This window comes from Anomaloglossus baeobatrachus, chromosome 2 (assembly GCF_048569485.1).
Source record: "Anomaloglossus baeobatrachus isolate aAnoBae1 chromosome 2, aAnoBae1.hap1, whole genome shotgun sequence".
NCBI lineage: Eukaryota > Metazoa > Chordata > Amphibia > Anura > Aromobatidae > Anomaloglossus > Anomaloglossus baeobatrachus.
Genome location: NC_134354.1, coordinates 186405562 through 186425689, shown reverse-complemented (window position 1 = coordinate 186425689; position 20128 = coordinate 186405562). Strand labels below are relative to the sequence as shown.

The window sequence follows — 20128 nt, the reverse complement described above, 5'->3', positions numbered from 1 at the left end:
GGGTGAAGGGCTGACATCTAGGTATGTCAGTGTCAGGCTGCCCTGCCTCCAGATGTCACAAGTACAAACAGCATGTATAATTACAAAGATCTCAGACCTGATGAGGCTATTGTTCTTACTGTCATGTAAATGCATGGTTATAGAATCCTAGAATTAACAAGCATTTTAGGAGTCTGTTAGAGCAGTACTCATAAAATGCTATTTTTTTTTTTATTAAACACACAATCACAGTACTTGGATCCTCACCAGGCCTGACGTATCTAGCTAGGAACATACGCAGTTTGTTTTGTTACATGTAAGCAATAGTAAAGGATAGACCAAAGAAGACACCAGGTCGTCACCATACTCAACCAGATGACTCAAGGGATATACAGTCAGGAGAAACTGTATACAGGAACTATTGGGACCACTTGGATCAAATCCATTTCAAGTCAAGCAGCCAACAGGAAATAATGTGGCTGCCATATAAAGCCAAAACAACTGGCTCTCAAGACGGGGTTAACGTGTGCAGGTACAGTCCTATTCGCCCGCAGCAGCTTTGGCAGAACACGCCACATACACATGTACCTGCCAATCTATGAGGATGCTTTACCAAAGAACACAGCTCAGTGTCCTTTGCTGAGGTCATACACATGTGACCAAAAAGGGTGGGGCCTCGGCCAACAGAAAAAAGTTGCTTCTTGTTATCAGCTTTGTTGGCTGAGGCCCTGCCCCTTCTGGTCACATGGGTATGACCTCACACTGGTCCTGCAAGTCAAAATGCAAATCGATGGTATAATACTTATGCTAATTCTAACAAGGGGAGGTGTTAACTATGAACCCCCCCCCCCACCTATTATCTGATCCTCAGCTGCTGTCACTCAAGAAGCTGATGATTTTATAAACTTTACTTTCTTGGATTTCAAAGCCTATACATCCAAGCTGACCACTAAGACTATGTGCCCACGCTGCGGAAAATGCGCGGATTTTGCCGCGGATTTCCCGCGGAAAAGCCGCGGATTTCCCGAAAAATCTGCAGCTCAGGCACTTCCCAGCCATTTCTATGGCATTTTGGAAATGCTTTGCCCACGCTGCGGATTTTTCCGCAGCGGATTTCGTGTGGATTTTGATCTGGAAAAATCTGCAACATGTCAATTATTGTTGCGGATTTTCATCCGGATTTTGGCTTTAAAATTGGGGGGGAAAAAAAAATCTGCACCAAAATCCGCATCAAATCCGCGGCAAATCCGCACCTTTGAAAAGGTGCGGATTTTGCGGGAAAGCTGCGGATTTTGATGCAGAAAAATCCGCAGCTACATTCTCCCGTTGACACATAGCCTAAAGGTATGTATGGAATCAGCCTGATAGTGCAAGTATAGCACTGGCTTTAGGTTATATACAAAAATCCTGGTGATTGGTTCCCTTTAAAAGAATGGGATGGCAGAATTTCTTGAGCCACCCATACATCGCCAATAAGGGTTTCTGCCACGTGGTATTGCTTCATATACAAGTATGCTAACAAAACAAAAACATATGTCCCATACGCTGAATATTGAAACAAAGATAAAAATCACAATATAATGGCTTTATAACTTTTTTAGTGATTTCAAGCCCGCCACGTAAAAAAAAAAAAAAAAAAAAAAAAAAGATTAGAACATTGTATGGCTTCCAAAACGGTACTGATTAAAATTGAAGCTCGCCGTGCAAAAAACATGACGTTATGTAAAGCCTTTGGCCAAAAATGTAAAAAGGTTATGGCCTTTGGAGTACAGCAACTGGAGCAATTTTTTTTTTATTCTTCTTTACTAAAAAACAAAATTCTGAAATCATACTGATTCGTAAAACAGAATTACTAGGCAATTTTTACTGTAAAAACAAAAACCAGAAGACAACGGTGGAATTGCAGGGGGGAGGGGTTAGTTACTTCTAAAGAAACCTGAACAGTTAAATGCATTTCTGTATTGTCTAACCATTAAATAAACTTAAAAGAAAAGCACAGAATGTACACAAACAGCCAAACTGATGTTTCCCCACCACATATATTTATCGCATGAAGACTTTATTGCTCAGGTTCTGCACATTCATGGTACCATGTCTACTCTGGAGCAGCCAGATCCACTATATGGACAATACTGTGACACCTTACTCTAAACCCATAGGCACTAATGTGGAGCTGGTCCGCACACTGCAGCTAGAATCCTCCATTTACAAGATTTAATAGTGTTGGCATCCGTGAGGTCAGACATTCATGCTGGATGAGAGGACCGGGCTCACAACCTTCGTTCTAGTTCCTCCCAAGAGGTGGGCCTTGCTCTGTGCACTGGGGCCAGTCTTAGGCCCATTTCACACATCCGGCATTTCGCCGATCCGTCACACTCCAGTACAGTGTAATACAGTACAATGGCATCGCGGCAACCTCCGGTCACAGGCTGTCATGTGACCGGAGCTTGCCGCGATGCCATTGTACAGTATTAACACTGTACTGGAGTGTGACGGATCTGGCAATCCGGTGAAATGCCTTGCTCTGTGAAATGGCCCTTACTGGGACAGAAAAAGGGCTCTACCCAAACCCGTTCCCATAAAGTTAGAAGATTATCAATAGTCCAACAGTCTTGGTAAACACTAGTGATGAGTGAGCACTACCATGCTCAGGTGCTCATAACCAGCAGTTGGACGCTTGGACACACTTGACTCGTGTACCCAGAATAACGGAAGTCAATGGGGGAACTGAGGCATTTCACCACAAGATTACACTTCCATTACACTCGGTACACGAGTCGAGCCCATCCAAGCCTCAGACCTGCTCGTTATGAGTACCAAGCAATTTCGTGCTCGCTCATGACTAAAACACTCATTCTTCACCAGTTTGTGCTATGGAAGATGCTGGATTTTACAAACCTATGGCAATGTGACTCAATGATAAACCTGAGCTCCATGATCAAAGGGGCATTCCCATCTCCAAGACCCATTCCCAATATGTAGTATTATTCTTATTAAAATTCCTACAATTAGAAATGTAGTATAGTTTTGATTTAGCTATGTTGCTCACCTCATGTGCAGACCATTGCTGTAGTTTAAGTATCCATGGTTACGACCAATAATAGCGTCAGTTTGTTGCTAGTGGTGGTTATCATGGATAGCTATGCTACTTTAATGCCCTGCACATGAGGTAAGCAACATCGGTTACTACATTTCTAACTGGAGTTACATGCTATTATTATTATTACTTACTACACATTGGAGATGGGAACACTCCTTTAAGCAGTGTGCCCCAATACTTATGTCCATACGTCTAGTATAAAAGCCTGTGTCACAGCTTCTGAGTAATTAATTTTTGATTCCAACCTTTACAAGTGTAAACTGAAGGCAGTCCTCATGAAGGCTTAGGGCAATGTGACGCCACAATGCATTAGTGGCACATACACAGCTGAGCCAGGCTAGGGCTTATGGCAGCAAAATGTTTGCCTATGGTGGATAAAACTACTAGCAAAACAATTACAATCTTTTAGGAATCCTGCAGAAAGCCTATGCCAATGTGCACCCCGCCTGCACAACATTTCACATGCACATCCGTGTTTGGGAACGATGTTGGGGTTGTGCGAAGGCGACTATCCTGATTCCACAGGATGTCAGAACAGGATCACTTACTGTAGGGGCAGAAGGCCTCCCACCGCACCAGCAGCGCTCGGAGCATAGTACAGGGGCCTATATGCTCACTGCAGAAACATCACTCTGCGTCCTGTACGTTCATTAATAAACAGTTCTGGAAGGGAGCGATTTAGATATTTTGTGAAACTTATTATGGAAATTCTCAACAAAGACTTCTTAAAATGAGTACAATAGGCACCACGTGTTCAGGTACAGACCACAAGAATCCCATTGTAAAGCCTTGTTCAGACGTCTGTGAATCACAGACTGGCTGCAGCTCTGACCCGAGATGACTCCTAAATGGCTCCATAAGGAATCTCTAGCTGAAAATCCCACGTACTTCAGATTTCCCGTAAAATTCATTATCTGTCCAACACATACAGTTATATATAGATAACTGGAAACAAGACAACCGCAGGAAGAGATTACACACAAACCCTAACGTTTGTTTTTTATGCAGATTTTTAAACTGGCATCCGCAGCATTTCTGCAAGTAAAATCCAGAAATATTTTGTGCTCATATTCATGTATTTTTATTTCTTATTTATTAAATAAATGGTAAAATCTGCTCAAGAAACTGACACAATGTGCATAAAAAAAAAAAAAAAAAAAAAAAACACACAAAAAAGACAATTTGTCCACTAATTCCCCCCCAAAAAATGCTAATGGGGCTGTGATATTTCTAATGCTGCAGGTTTTACGTGCAGAAAAAAACCCAACTGAATATGAGACATTTGAACACACAGTGATAACCTAGAAACTGGAGGTCCTGCCACAAACTCCTCCATCACCAGCGGTGGGAGGTCAAGTGCTGGACACTAGCAATATGACAGCGCCCCCTTCCCTCGTTCCACGTTTTCTCCCACAGGCAAGCCTCGCTCTGAGCTTTCTTTACACCAGGACAAATTTAGAGTCCTGGATGGAAATGATCATTTCACCTATTCAAAATATACAGTGCCTTGCAAAAGTATTCGGCTACCTTAAATTTTTCAACCTTTTCCCACATTTCAGGCTTCAAACAAAGGTGAGCAATTTAAATTGTATGTTGAAGAATCAACATGTGGGACACAATTGTGAAGGTGAACGAAATTTATTGCTTATTTTAAACTTTTGTAAAAAATTAAAAACTGAAAATGGGGGGGGGGGGTGCAATATTATTCGGCCCCTTTACTTTCAGTGCAGCAAACTCACTCCAGAAGTTCATTGAGGATCTCTGAATGATCCAATGTTGTCCTAAATGACTGATGATGATAAATATAAGCCAACTGTGTGTAATAAAGTCTCCATATAAATGCACCTGCTCTGTGATAGTCTCAGTGTTCTGTTTAAAGCACAAAGAGCATCATGAAGACCAAGGAACACAACAAGCAGGTCCGTGACACTGTTGTGGAGAAGATTAAAAGCAGATTTGGTTGCAAAAAGATTTCCAAACCTTTAAACATCCCAAGAAGCACTGTGCAAGCGATCATATTGGAATGGAAGGAGTATCATACCACTGCAAATCAACCAAGACCCGGCCGACCATCCAAACTTTCATCTCAAACAAGGAGAAGACTGATCAGAGATGCAGCCAAGAGGCCCATGATCACTCTGGATGAACTGCAGAGATCTACAGCTGAGGTGGAAGAGTGTCCATAGGACAACAGTCGTACACTGCACAAATCTGGCCTTTATGGAAGAGTGGCAAGAAGAAAGTCATTTCTCAAAGATGTCCATAAAAAGTGTTGATTAACCCCTTCCAGACCTTTGACTGATATATCAGTCATGGTGCCCTGGTACTTCAAGACCCATGACGGATATATCCGTTATGGCGAAATCGCGGCCCCGAAGCCCCGGTGACCGCGATCAGTTTTCAAAAACTGTAGATTCTGTAGATAGAACTGTAGAAGGGAAGGAGAGGACCTGTACCTGATCTCAGGAGGGTTGTGGTGTCTCCCCCCCAGACCTACACAGGCTGTGATTGGCTGACTAACGCTGCTCAGCCAATTACAGCCACTGTAATGTTACAACCACTGTAATGTTTCAGCCATTGAAAATGGCTGAAACATTGAAATCCAGCCATGATCAGTGCAGCTATAGCACTGATCCTTGGCTGGAACTGGGTGACCTTTGCTGCACCCGCCCCCAGCTCTAATTGGAGAGATCGGCCTTGTGACCAATCTCTCCAATCACCTTGGATCTGGGGCCGATGACTTGTAGGTGACCACTCCCCTCAGCTTCACTAAATCCGTGAAAGCTGAGAGTGACCCCTGAAAGTGTCATTTGGTAAGTGCCCCCCGCCACTTCCCCCTTTCAGCCGCCGCAGCAGTAGTCACTGCCCCCGATCTGCCACCGCCCTCCTCAATCTGCTTCCCCCCCATCAGCTACTGCCCCCCCCTCCATCCGCCACCACTCTCCCCATCAGCCGGTGGCCCCTCCTCCATCCGCCACTGCCCCCTTCATACGTCACCGCTCTCCCCATCAGCCGCTGCCCCCATCCATCCGCCACCGGCTCTCCCCATCAGCCGCTGCCCCCCTCCATCTGCCACCGGCTCTTCCCATCAGCCGCTGCCCCCCTGCCCGCGCTCTCCCACCTGTCACCCTCCTGCATCTGCTGCCTCCTCCCCAACCTCTCACCCTCCCGCATCTGTTCATCCCACCTAGTCCCCCCCTTTTTGCAGCACATGAGCATGAATCCTGATTTTTTTTTTCTGTAAACTAAGAAATAAATACAAATAAACTTAGTTTAGGGCCAGTAAAATTATACTGTAGTAATCATCAACTACAGTATTTTTTACTGAATATTGTAAGGGTCAGCCCAATGCCACACGTGAGAGCGATGCACGAGTCTCACATCGCATCATCCGGCACGGTCGCTCTCTTCGAGACAGGAGTGTGCGGCTGTGCCGAATGTTGCGATGCGAGATTCGTGCATCGCTCGCACGTGTGGCACTTGCCTTAGTGTCAGTTGCAGGCGCTCATATTTATTTTTTTTACTGACGTCCGTATTTTTTATTTCGACAAACTAATATTTTTTGTATGGGGTGGGTCTAGTTTCCAAAATGGGGTCATATGTGGGGGAGCTCCATTGTTTAGGCACCTCAGGGGGTCTCCAAACGCAAAATGGCGTCCGCTAATAATTCCAGCCAATTTTGCTGTGAAATGGCACTCCTCTTCTGAGCCCTACCGTGCGCCCAAACAATTACTTTCCACCACATATGAGGTATCTGTGTACTCAGGAGAAATTGCACAATACGTTTTATAGTACATTTTTTCCTGATACCCTTGTGGAAAAAAATAGCTACCTAGTTGAAATAATTTTGTGGTAAAAAAAAAAAAATATATATTTTTACAACTGAACATTATAAACTTTTGTGAAGCCTACAGGGGTTCAAAGTGCTCACTAAACATCTAGATAAATTCCATGAGGGGTCTAGTTTCCAAAATGGGGGTCACTTGTGGGGAGCTCCATTGTTTAGGCACCTCAGGGGGTCTCCAAACGCAAATCGTATTCGCTAATAATTCCAGACAATTTTGCTGTCAAAAAAATCAAATGGCGCTCCTTCCCTTCCAAGCCTTGCTGTGCACCAAGAGACGAAATATCTTTTTGTCTCTATAGTCAGCTCCTATACCATTGGTTGGCAGTGAGCTTGGTAGGGGTTTGGAGGGCTAAAACTATGAGTATCAGTATGAATTGTACACAAACCCTCTAATATTTATATTATTTGCATTTTTTTCTTTCTTTATCCTTCTGAAGTATCTACTTTTTGAGTATTGGAGGAGAATAAAAAGTTTTTGCTGTGTTTATTGGACTGTAAAAGGAAAAATGAATTGTGTACTGTTATGTATCTACCCCCTAACTGGTTGAACCCAGTTGAGACATTTAATGTATTTATGTCTGTGAGTTATTTTTAGCTTTGTTATAATAAAGGATAATTTTATAAATTTGGGGTTTAATATATATTTTTTTGAGATAACCTTGCTGTGCACCCAAACAATTCATTTCCATCACATATGAGATATCGGTGTACTCACGAGAAATTGCACAATTAATTTTATGGTGCATTTTTTCCTGATACCCTTGTGGAAATGCTACATTTTCTGGCTAAAATAACATTTTTGTGTAAAAAAAAAAAAGTAAAATTTTATTTTTTTCCTTCTACATTGCTTTTGTTGCTGTGAAGCTCCTAAAGGGTTAATAAACTTCTTGGATGTGCTTTTGAGCAGAGTGAGGGGTGCAGATTTTAGAATGGGGTCACTTTTGGGTATTTTCTGTCGCCTAGGTTTCTCAAATCACTCCAAATATGATGTGGTACCTAAAAATGTTTTTTTTTGTAAATTTTGTTGGAAACATGAAAAATTTCTGATGAACTTTGAACTCTTCTAACTTCCTAATGAAAAAAAAATGTTTCAAAAATTGCGCTGTGTAAAGCAGACATGTGGGAAATGTTATTTAGTAACTATTTTGTGTGACATAACTGATTTATGGGCATAAAATTTTGAAAATTGAGAAATTTTCGCCAAATTTCCGAAATTTTCACAAATAAACGCAAAACATATCGGCCTAAATTTACCACTGACATGAAGTACAATATGTCACAAAAAACAATGTCAGAATCGCCAGGATCCGTTGAAGCGTTCCAGAGTTATAACCTGTCAAAGTGACACTGGTCAGAATTGCAAAAAATGGCCGGGTCTTTAAGGTGACAACAGGCTGGGGGCTGAAGGGGTTAAAGTTTGCCACAAGCCAACTGGGAGACACACCAAACATGTGGAAGAAGGTGCTCTGGTCAGATGAAAACAAAATCGAACGTTTTGGGCACAATGCCAAACGATATGTTTGGCATAAAAGCAACACAGCTCATCACCCTGAACACAATCCCCACTGTCAAACATGGTGGTGGCAGCATCATGGTTTGGGCCTGCTTTGCTTCAGCAGGGAAAGGGAAGATGGTTAAAATTGATGGGAAGATGGATGAAGCCAAATACAGAACCATTCTTGAAGAAAACCTGTTGGACTCTGCAAAAGACCTGAGACTGGGACGGAGATTTGTCTTTCAACAAAACAATGATCCAAAACGAAGCGAAATCTACAATGGAATGGTTCACAAATAAACGTATCCAGGTGTTAGAATGGACAAGTCAAAGTCCAGACCTGAATCCAATCGAGACTCTGTGGAAAGAGCTGAAAACTGCTGTTCACAAAAACTCTCCATCCAACCTCACTCAGCTCCAGCTATTTGCAAAGGAAGAATGGGCAAGAATGTCAGTCTCTCGATCTGCAAAAATGATAGACACATATCCCAAGCGACTTGCAGCTGTAATCGCAGCAAATGGTGGCGCTACAAAGTATTAACTTAAAGCGGACGAGTAATATTCCACGCCCCAATTTTCAGTTATTTTTTACAAAAATTTAAAATAAGCAATAAATATCGTTCAACTTCACAATTGTGTCCCACTTGTTGTTGATTCTTCACCATAAACTTTTACATTTTTATGTTTGAAGCCTGAAATGTGGGAAAAGGTTGAAAAATTCAAGGGGGCCGAATTCTTTTGAAAGGCACTGTATATACTCTTCCATCATTAGCACCACACCTGTCCAGTACACGTCAGAATATTCTAGGTCTCCAGGTATATAGACCAGTTGACACTATACCGCTACCATCCAACAACCACAGCACGATCACATGGTGTCACGGACAGCCGCTGAAAGGCCACTACTGGACACATTTCCTGCACTTCTGCCCCAAACTACAGATGGCAGAGCTGTGCAGTGGGCACTTGGTGCTGCTGCTGATTTAACACTTAATTTGCATATTAAAGCTGCCCCTAAAAGATGCTCAGCAGCGGTCTGCATATCACAACCTATAACTAGTTTAGGGAGTTACACACCGCTTCTCCTGTGTCCCCACAGTAGCAGCATGTCATTTATCGGCCTGCCCCCCACAATGGCTCTTCCCTAGAGGTGCCGCCCTCCACAGTCGTGCAGCCATGACAGCTGCTCTGTACAGCTCAGACGTGTCAAACGCGCTCAGGACTGTCAGCAGGAGCCAAGATTTTGTTCCAGCTACAGGTTGAGGGAGGGGAAGGCAGATGAAAGTCACCTGTACAGCACACAATCCACCCCATGCACAGAGCCCCCCGTACGTAACCTCTCCCCTGCACAGTGCCCCCCTCCCCCGTACATAACCTCTCCCCTGCACAGTGCCCCCCTCCCCGTACATAACCTCTCCCCTGCACAGTGCCCCCCTCCCCCGTACATAACCTCTCCCCTGCACAGTGCCCCCCTCCCCCGTACATAACCTCTCCCCTGCACAGTGCCCCCCTCCCCCATACATAACCTCTCCCCTGCACAGTGCCCCCCTCCTCCGTACATAACCTCTCCCCTGCACAGTGCCCCCCTCCCCCATACATAACCTCTCCCCTGCACAGTGCCCCCCTCACCCGTACATAACCTCTCCCCTGCACAGTGCCCCCCTCCCCCGTACATAACCTCTCCCCTGCACAGTGCCCCCCTCCCCCGTACATAACCTCTCCCCTGCACAGTGCCCCCCTCCCCCGTACATAACCTCTCCCCTGCACAGTGCCCCCCTCCCCCGTACATAACCTCTCCCCTGCACAGTGCCCCCCTCCCCCGTACATAACCTCTCCCCTGCACAGTGCCCCCCTCCCCCGTACATAACCTCTCCCCTGCAGTGCCCCCCCCCCCGTACATAACCTCTCCCCTGCACAGTGCCCCCCTCCCCCGTACATAACCTCTCCCCTGCACAGTGCCCCCCCATACATAACCTCTCCCCTGCACAGTGCCCCCCTCCCCTGTACATAACCTCTCCCCTGCACAGTGCCCCCCCGTACATAACTTCTCCCCTGCAGTGCCCCCCCGTACATAACCTCTCCCCTGCACAGTGCCCCCCGTACATAACCTCTCCCCTGCACAGTGCTCCCCCCGTACATAAACTCTCCCCTGCACAGTGCCCCCCCGTACATAACCTCTCCCCTGCACAGTGCCCCCCTCCCCCGTACATAACCTCTCCCCTGCACAGTGCCCCCCCGTACATAACCTCTCCCCTGCACAGTGCCCCCCTCCCCCGTACATAACCTCTCCCCTGCACAGTGCCCCCCTCCCCCGTACATAACCTCTCCCCTGCACAGTGCCCCCCCATACATAACCTCTCCCCTTACATAACCTCTCCCCTGCACAGTGCCCCCCCCTCCCCCCCTACATAACCTCTCCCCTGCACAGTGCCCCCCCCGTACATAACTACATAACCTCTCCCCTGCACAGTGCCCCCCCCCGTACATAACTTCTCCCCTGCAGTGCCCCCCCGTACATAACCTCTCCCCTGCACAGTGCCCCCCCGTACATAACCTTCCCCTGCACAGTGCTCCCCCCCGTACATAAACTCTCCCCTGCACAGTGCCCCCCCGTACATAACCTCTCCCCTGCACAGTGCCCCCCTCCCCCGTACATAACCTCTCCCCTGCACAGTGCCCCCCCCGTACATAACCTCTCCCCTGCACAGTGCCCCCCTCCCCCGTACATAACCTCTCCCCTGCACAGTGCCCCCCCCCCCGTACATAACCTCTCCCCTGCACAGTGCTCCCCCCGTACATAACCGTCTCCCCTGCACAGTGCTCCCCCCCCGTACATAACCTCTCCCCTGCACAGTGCCCCCCCCCGTACATAACCTCTCCCCTGCACAGTGCCCCCCCCCGTACATAACCTCTCCCCTGCACAGTGCCCCCCCGTACATAACCTCTCCCCTGCACAGTGCCCCCCCCGTACATAACCTCTCCCCTGCACAGTGCCCCCCCCGTACATAACCTCTCCCCCTGCACAGTGCCCCCCCTCGTACATAACCTCTCCCCTGCACAGTGCCCCCCCTGTACATAACCTCTCCCCTGCACAGTGCCCCCCGTACATAACCTCTCCCCTGCACAGTGCCCCCCCCGTACATAACTACATAACCTCTCCCCTGCACAGTGCCCCCCCGTACATAACCTCTCCCCTGCAGTGCCCCCCGTACATAACCTCTCCTGCACAGTGCCCCCCCGTACATAACCTCTCCCCTGCACAGTGCCCCCCCTCCCCCCGTACATAACCTCTCCCCTGCACAGTGCCCCCCCCCGTACATAACCTCTCCCCTGCACAGTGCCCCCCCCGTACATAACCTCTCCCCTGCACAGTGCCCCCCCCCGTACATAACCTCTCCCCTGCACAGTGCCCCCCCGTACATAACCTCTCCCCTGCACAGTGCCCCCCCCCGTACATAACCTCTCCCCTGCACAGTGCCCCCCCCATACATAACCTCTCCCCTGCACAGTGCCCCCCCTCCCCTGTACATAACCTCTCCCCTGCACAGTGCCCCCCCCCCGTACATAACCTCTCCCCTGCACAGTGCCCCCCCCGTACATAACTACATAACCTCTCCCCTGCACAGTGCCCCCCCCGTACATAACCTCTCCCCTGCAGTGCCCCCCGTACATAACCTCTCCCCTGCACAGTGCTCCCCCCCGTACATAACCTCTCCCCTGCACAGTGCTCCCCCCGTACATAACCTCTCCCCTGCACAGTGCTCCCCCCGTACATAACCTCTCCCCTGCACAGTGCTCCCCCCGTACATAACCTCTCCCCTGCACAGTGCTCCCCCCGTACATAACCCTCTCCCCTGCACAGTGCTCCCCCCGTACATAACCTCTCCCCTGCACAGTGCTCCCCCTGTACATAACCTCTCCCCTGCACAGTGCTCCCCCCGTACATAACCTCTCCCCTGAACAGTGCCCCCCGTACATAACCTCTCCCCTGCGCAGTGCCCCCCCGTACATAACCTCTCCCCTGCGCAGTGCTCCCCCCCGTACATAACCTCTCCCCTGCACAGTGCTCCCCCGTACATAACCTCTCCCCTGCAGTGCCCCCCGTACATAACCTCTCCCTGCACAGTGCCCCCCCCTCATACATATCTCTCCCCCTGCACAGTGCCCCCCCCCTCGTACATAACCTCTCCCCTGCACTGCACAGTGCCCCCTCGTACCTAACACACACATAGCCACCCCCCGTATACACTGCTCCCCATCTGCACACACACTGCCACCCCCCGAACCCCCGTATACACTGCTCCCCAGCGCGCACACACACACTGCCACCCCCCGTATACACTGCTCCCCAGCGCACGCACACTGCCACCCCCCCGTATACACTGCTCCCCAGCGCGCACACTGCCACCCCCCGTATACACTGCTCCCCATGCTCCCGCACACTGCCACCCCCCGTATACACTGCTCCCCATGCTCCCGCACACTACCACCCCCAGTATACACTGCTCCCCATGCTCCCGCACACTGCCACCCCCCGTATACACTGCTCCCCAGCGCGCACACTGCCACCCCCTGTATACACTGCTCCCCATGCTCCCGCACACTGGCACCCCCCGTATACACTGCTCCCCAGCGCGCGCACCCTGCCACCCCCCCGTATACACTGCTCCCCAGCGCGCGCACACTGCCACCTCCCGTATACACTGCTCCCAAGCGCGCGCGCGCACACACACACACAAACTGCCGCCCCCCCGTATAAACTGCTCCCCAGCACACACTGCCAGCCCCCATATACACTGCTCTCGCGCACACACAGTGACCCCCCCCCCCCCCGGATACACTGCTCTCGCACACACAGTGACCCCCCCCCCCCGTATACACTGCTCTCGCACACACAGTGCCCCCCTCGCATACATGGACCTCTTCCACACACAGTGCCCCCCGTATACATTGATCTCTTGCACACACCGTGCCCCAGGCACGTACTGATCTCTTCCACACACAGTGCCCCCCGTATACATTGATCTCTTGCACACACCGTGCCCCAGGCACGTACTGATCTCTTGCACACACCGTGCCCCAGGCACGTACTGATCTCTTGCACACACCGTGCCCCAGGCACGTACTGATCTCTTGCACACACCGTGCCCCAGGCACGTACTGATCTCTTGCACACAACCGTGCCCCAGGCACGTACTGATCTCTTGCACACACCGTGCCCCAGGCACGTACTGATCTCTTGCACACACCGTGCCCCAGGCACGTACTGATCTCTTGCACACACCGTGCCCCAGGCACGTACTGATCTCTTGCACACACCGTGCCCCAGGCACGTACTGATCTCTTGCACACACCGTGCCCCAGGCACGTACTGATCTCTTGCACACACCGTGCCCCAGGCACGTACTGATCTCTTGCACACACCGTGCCCCAGGCACGTACTGATCTCTTGCACACACCGTGCCCCAGGCACGTACTGATCTCTTGCACACACCGTGCCCCAGGCACGTACTGATCTCTTGCACACACCGTGCCCCAGGCACGTACTGATCTCTTGCACACACCGTGCCCCAGGCACGTACTGATCTCTTGCACACACCGTGCCCCAGGCACGTACTGATCTCTTGCACACACCGTGCCCCAGGCACGTACTGATCTCTTGCACACACCGTGCCCCAGGCACGTACTGATCTCTTGCACACACCGTGCCCCAGGCACGTACTGATCTCTTGCACACACCGTGCCCCAGGCACGTACTGATCTCTTGCACACACCGTGCCCCAGGCACGTACTGATCTCTTGCACACACCGTGCCCCAGGCACGTACTGATCTCTTGCACACACCGTGCCCCAGGCACGTACTGATCTCTTGCACACACCGTGCCCCAGGCACGTACTGATCTCTTGCACACACCGTGCCCCAGGCACGTACTGATCTCTTGCACACACCGTGCCCCAGGCACGTACTGATCTCTTGCACACACCGTGCCCCAGGCACGTACTGATCTCTTGCACACACCGTGCCCCAGGCACGTACTGATCTCTTGCACACACCGTGCCCCAGGCACGTACTGATCTCTTGCACACACCGTGCCCCAGGCACGTACTGATCTCTTGCACACACCGTGCCCCAGGCACGTACTGATCTCTTGCACACACCGTGCCCCAGGCACGTACTGATCTCTTGCACACACCGTGCCCCAGGCACGTACTGATCTCTTGCACACACCGTGCCCCAGGCACGTACTGATCTCTTGCACACACCGTGCCCCAGGCACGTACTGATCTCTTGCACACACCGTGCCCCAGGCACGTACTGATCTCTTGCACACACCGTGCCCCAGGCACGTACTGATCTCTTGCACACACCGTGCCCCAGGCACGTACTGATCTCTTGCACACACCGTGCCCCAGGCACGTACTGATCTCTTGCACACACCGTGCCCCAGGCACGTACTGATCTCTTGCACACACCGTGCCCCAGGCACGTACTGATCTCTTGCACACACCGTGCCCCAGGCACGTACTGATCTCTTGCACACACCGTGCCCCAGGCACGTACTGATCTCTTGCACACACCGTGCCCCAGGCACGTACTGATCTCTTGCACACACCGTGCCCCAGGCACGTACTGATCTCTTGCACACACCGTGCCCCAGGCACGTACTGATCTCTTGCACACACCGTGCCCCAGGCACGTACTGATCTCTTGCACACACCGTGCCCCAGGCACGTACTGATCTCTTGCACACACCGTGCCCCAGGCACGTACTGATCTCTTGCACACACCGTGCCCCAGGCACGTACTGATCTCTTGCACACACCGTGCCCCAGGCACGTACTGATCTCTTGCACACACCGTGCCCCAGGCACGTACTGATCTCTTGCACACACCGTGCCCCAGGCACGTACTGATCTCTTGCACACACCGTGCCCCAGGCACGTACTGATCTCTTGCACACACCGTGCCCCAGGCACGTACTGATCTCTTGCACACACCGTGCCCCAGGCACGTACTGATCTCTTGCACACACCGTGCCCCAGGCACGTACTGATCTCTTGCACACACCGTGCCCCAGGCACGTACTGATCTCTTGCACACACCGTGCCCCAGGCACGTACTGATCTCTTGCACACACCGTGCCCCAGGCACGTACTGATCTCTTGCACACACCGTGCCCCAGGCACGTACTGATCTCTTGCACACACCGTGCCCCAGGCACGTACTGATCTCTTGCACACACCGTGCCCCAGGCACGTACTGATCTCTTGCACACACCGTGCCCCAGGCACGTACTGATCTCTTGCACACACCGTGCCCCAGGCACGTACTGATCTCTTGCACACACCGTGCCCCAGGCACGTACTGATCTCTTGCACACACCGTGCCCCAGGCACGTACTGATCTCTTGCACACACCGTGCCCCAGGCACGTACTGATCTCTTGCACACACCGTGCCCCAGGCACGTACTGATCTCTTGCACACACCGTGCCCCAGGCATGTACTGATCTCTTGCACACACCGTGCCCACACACACACAGCCCCCCTGTGTACAGTGCCCTCAAACACACAGCCCCCCTGCACAGTGACAACCCCCTTGTATACAGTGCCCTCACACACAGCTCCCCCCATGTACACACTGCTCCTCTGAACAGTGCCCCCTGTATAGCGTCCTCACACACACAGCCCCCCCCCGTACACACTGCCCTCACACACACACACCCCTCACACACACACCGCCCTTGTATACGGTGCCCACACACACAGACCCCCCTGTATACAGTGCCCTCACACACAGCCGCACTGCAGTGACATCGCCTTGTATACAGTGCCCACACACACCTCCCCCCCCTGTACACAGTGACACCCCTTGTATACAGTACCCTCACACACAGCCCCCCTGCAGTGACACCCCCTTGTATACAGTGCTTTAACACACAGCCCCCCCCTGCACAGTGACATCCATTGTATACAGTGTGCACACACAGCCCCCCCTGCACACAGTGACACCCCCTTGTATACAGTGCCCACACACACAGCCCCCCAATGTACACTGCTCCTCTGAACAGTGCCCTGACACACACACAGATCCCCCACTGCACACCGTCACACCCCCTTGTATACAGTGTCCTCACACACACACAGCCCCCCTGTATACAGTGACACCCCCTTGTATACAGTGCCCACACACAGCCCCCCTGCACACAGTGATACCCCCCCTGTATACCGTGCCCTCAAACACACACAGCCCCCAATGTACACTGCTGCTCTGAACAGTGCCCTGACACACACACACAGATCCCCCCCTGCACTCAGTGACACCCCCTTGTATACAGTGCCCTGACACACACACAGCCCCCCTGCACAGTGACACCCCCTTGTATACAGTGCCCTGACACACACACAGCCCCCCTGCACACAGTGACACCCCCTTGTATACAGTGCCCTGACACACACAGCCCCCCTGCACACAGTGACACCCCCTTGTATACAGTGCCCTCACACACACAGCCCCCCTGCACACAGTGACACCCCCTTGTATACAGTGCCCTCACACACACAGCCCCCCTGCACACAGTGACACCCCCTTGTATACAGTGCCCTCACACACACAGATCCCCCCCTGCACACAGTGACACCCCCTTGTATACAGTGCCCTCACACACACAGCCCCCCTGCACAGTGACACCCCCTTGTATACAGTGCCCTGACACACACACAGCCCCCCTGCACACAGTGACACCCCCTTGTATACAGTGCCCTCACACACACAGCCCCCCTGCACACAGTGACACCCCCTTGTATACAGTGCCCTCACACACACAGCCCCCCTGCACACAGTGACACCCCCTTGTATACAGTGCCCTCACACACACAGCCCCCCTGCACACAGTGACACCCCCTTGTATACAGTGCCCTCACACACACAGCCCCCCTGCACACAGTGACACCCCCTTGTATACAGTGCCCTCACACACACAGCCCCCCTGCACACAGTGACACCCCCTTGTATACAGTGCCCTCACACACACAGCCCCCCTGCACACAGTGACACCCCCTTGTATACAGTGCCCTCACACACACAGCCCCCCTGCACAGTGACACCCCCTTGTATACAGTGCCCTCACACACACAGCCCCCCTGCACACAGTGACACCCCCTTGTATACAGTGCCCTCACACACACAGCCCCCCTGCACACAGTGACACCCCCTTGTATACAGTGCCCTCACACACACAGCCCCCCTGCACAGTGACACCCCCTTGTATACAGTGCCCTCACACACACAGCCCCCCTGCACACAGTGACACCCCCTTGTATACAGTGCCCTCACACACACACAGCCCCCCTGCACACAGTGACACCCCCTTGTATACAGTGTCCTCACACACAGCCCCCCTGCACAGTGACACCCCCTTGTATACAGTGTCCTCACACACAGCCCCCCTGCACACAGTAACACCCCCTGCACACGGCGCTGTGCAGGATCGTAGAGTCAGTAGATTGTTGGTGACTCCTTTCTCTCTTTTCTCTCCCCTCCCCTCTTCTCTCTTCCCTGTCCCGCCATCTTGGGCCGGGAGGAGCAGCCATTACTTAAAAACTAAATGACAGAGGGGGGTGGGGGATGTACAACAGGGCGAAAAGCCGCAGACAAGTTTGAGTGCAATAATAAGAATGGCGCCAGCGCTGTCCGGAGAGCCGCGCACCGCTGCTGCCCAGCCCCCACCCTGATCGAGTGCAGCGCTGCCCGGCCAAGTTCCCCGCACATCCCCGATCACATTGTGTGGATGGCACTGCCGCCCGACAAAGGCCGCCCCACAGCGCACCCGTCACCCGCCCGCTCACCTTAGACAGCAGGGCCTTCGTTCTGGCGCCATCTTCATGAAGCCTGAGAAATCCATAGAGTCGGCTGCGGGGAAACAGAAATAACAATCACCACCAAGAAACTTGTGCGGGCGCCGGCGGGGCCGGGGAGTCACAGAAGGCCGCCAACCTGTCGAGCCCGGCCAGGGCTTCTCGCTCGTCCGCTGTCAGGTTAGGGAAGTCCTCCTCGCTCTCGCTCGCTTTTCCCGCCGCCATTTTCTTTTCCTCATCACCGAGGGAGGCAGCAGCAGCAGAGAGCACAGCTGCGGCGGAGAGCGACACTCCGCACGATTTCATGGAAACGCAGCGTCACTGGCGAGCAGCGGAGAGCGCACACCGTGCGTCACTGGTGCGGGTGTGCACGCCGCCTTATTCCCCCCGACTACCTCCACATCCCCCAGCGCTGGCGGGGCGCCTCATGCTGGAGAGACCTCGTCAGTCATGTCTTGTTTACACTGTGCTTTCTGTGTAGTTTTACATGGTGCGTCCAGCCACACTGGCCGTACACGGGAGGCCCCGCAATTAATGGCACAAACTTGTCAGCCCGCAGCACACGCACTTCTCTCGCTCAGCAACGCACACTCGCAACCCGCCGCCGCCACCGCCGCTCTTCTCTCGCCCCGCCCACTTTCTCCTCTTGCCAAAGGCCACGCCTCGCCCCGCCTCACGCAACCAGTAGCGTGCCGGCGCTGGGGACACGTGACCTTTGTTGACTTACGTCATCTCCCCCTCCTTCCCTCCCGCTGAGGTCCCCGGGACTCAAGCAACTTCTTCGGTTTTTTTCCCTCTAATTAGGACCCTGCTGTTTTTTTTCTTCTTTGAGGCGTGGTCATGACGTAATTCGTCTCTATTGGATTAACCTGCTGTCCATCAGTATGAAAACCAATGGGAAGAAGCCGTTGGTAGCAGGTTAGGGTGTGAGCTGTACAGCATGTGGGAGGGTATCCCTGCTGTCAATGGACGGTGCAGCACTCATAGGCTTACAGCCCTGGGCTGGAGTACATCCCCTGTGAGGGCGAGGCTGCAAGGCACAGCCGTAGTACGAAGTGGGCAGGACTGGGAAGTTGCCCATAGTCATAAAATGGCTACGGGCCTGTCCGCCAGGCTGCCTCCCCGAGCCATACAAGCAGTTTATGTCAGAGTCTCCATATTATACAGGGGGAAACAAAGGATGAGAGCAGGCCTCGTCCACACATGCCTTCTGTTACATGGGGTCCGCTTTCCTTAGTAGTGAGGTTTTACATTGTTTTTTTTATCACTGTAGCAGGTGGACGGTCCAAATAAACAGCTTCAGATCAATTAAAGAGGGTGTAAAAGCTGAGTCTTCTGTTTTTGAGGAATCCCCATAGACATGAATAGGCGACTGATTGCCAAAACAATGGGTGAGAATAGGCGATGGATGGAATGCAAAGAGAATCTGTCAGTAGGATCCATCCGCCTGAGCCGTCTATACGAGCATGTAGGGCGTAGGCAGCGGAATATAATGGTGCCTGGATATCTGCAGTCTGATGTCTTATTCTAGAGAAATCCACTAGTGATGAGCGAACACTACCATGCCCCGGTACTCGTAACGTGTAGTGATGAGCAAACACTACCATGCCCTGGTACTCGTAACGTGTAGTGATGAGCAAACACTACCATGCCCCGGTACTCGTAACGTGTAGTGATGAGCAAACACTACCATGCCCCGGTACTCGTAACGTGTAGTGATGAGTGAACACTACCATGCCCTGGTACTCGTAACGTGTAGTGATGAGCAAACACTACCATGCCCTGGTACTCGTAACGTGTAGTGATGAGTAAACACTACCATGCCCGGGTACTCGTAACGTGTAGTGATG

At 51.9% G+C, this 20128-nt stretch overlaps 1 protein-coding gene across 4 annotated transcripts in view; it reads right to left on the bottom strand.

Moving 5' to 3' along the window:
• KDM6A (lysine demethylase 6A) overlaps window positions 1-18923 on the bottom strand; it is a 209778-nt gene extending 190855 nt beyond the window's left edge. For 3 of the 4 annotated variants that reach the window (XM_075335539.1, XM_075335541.1, XM_075335540.1), the window contains exons 1-2: window positions 18418-18923; window positions 18270-18333 (exon numbers count right to left, since the gene is read on the bottom strand). In XM_075335539.1, coding sequence (XP_075191654.1) covers window positions 18270-18333; window positions 18418-18584 — 231 coding nt within the window. In that variant the 5' untranslated portion in view covers window positions 18585-18923. The remainder of the gene's footprint in view (window positions 1-18269; window positions 18334-18417) is intronic. The other variant, XM_075335542.1, reaches the window with a different exon arrangement.
• Window positions 18924-20128: the final 1205 nt, after the last annotated feature.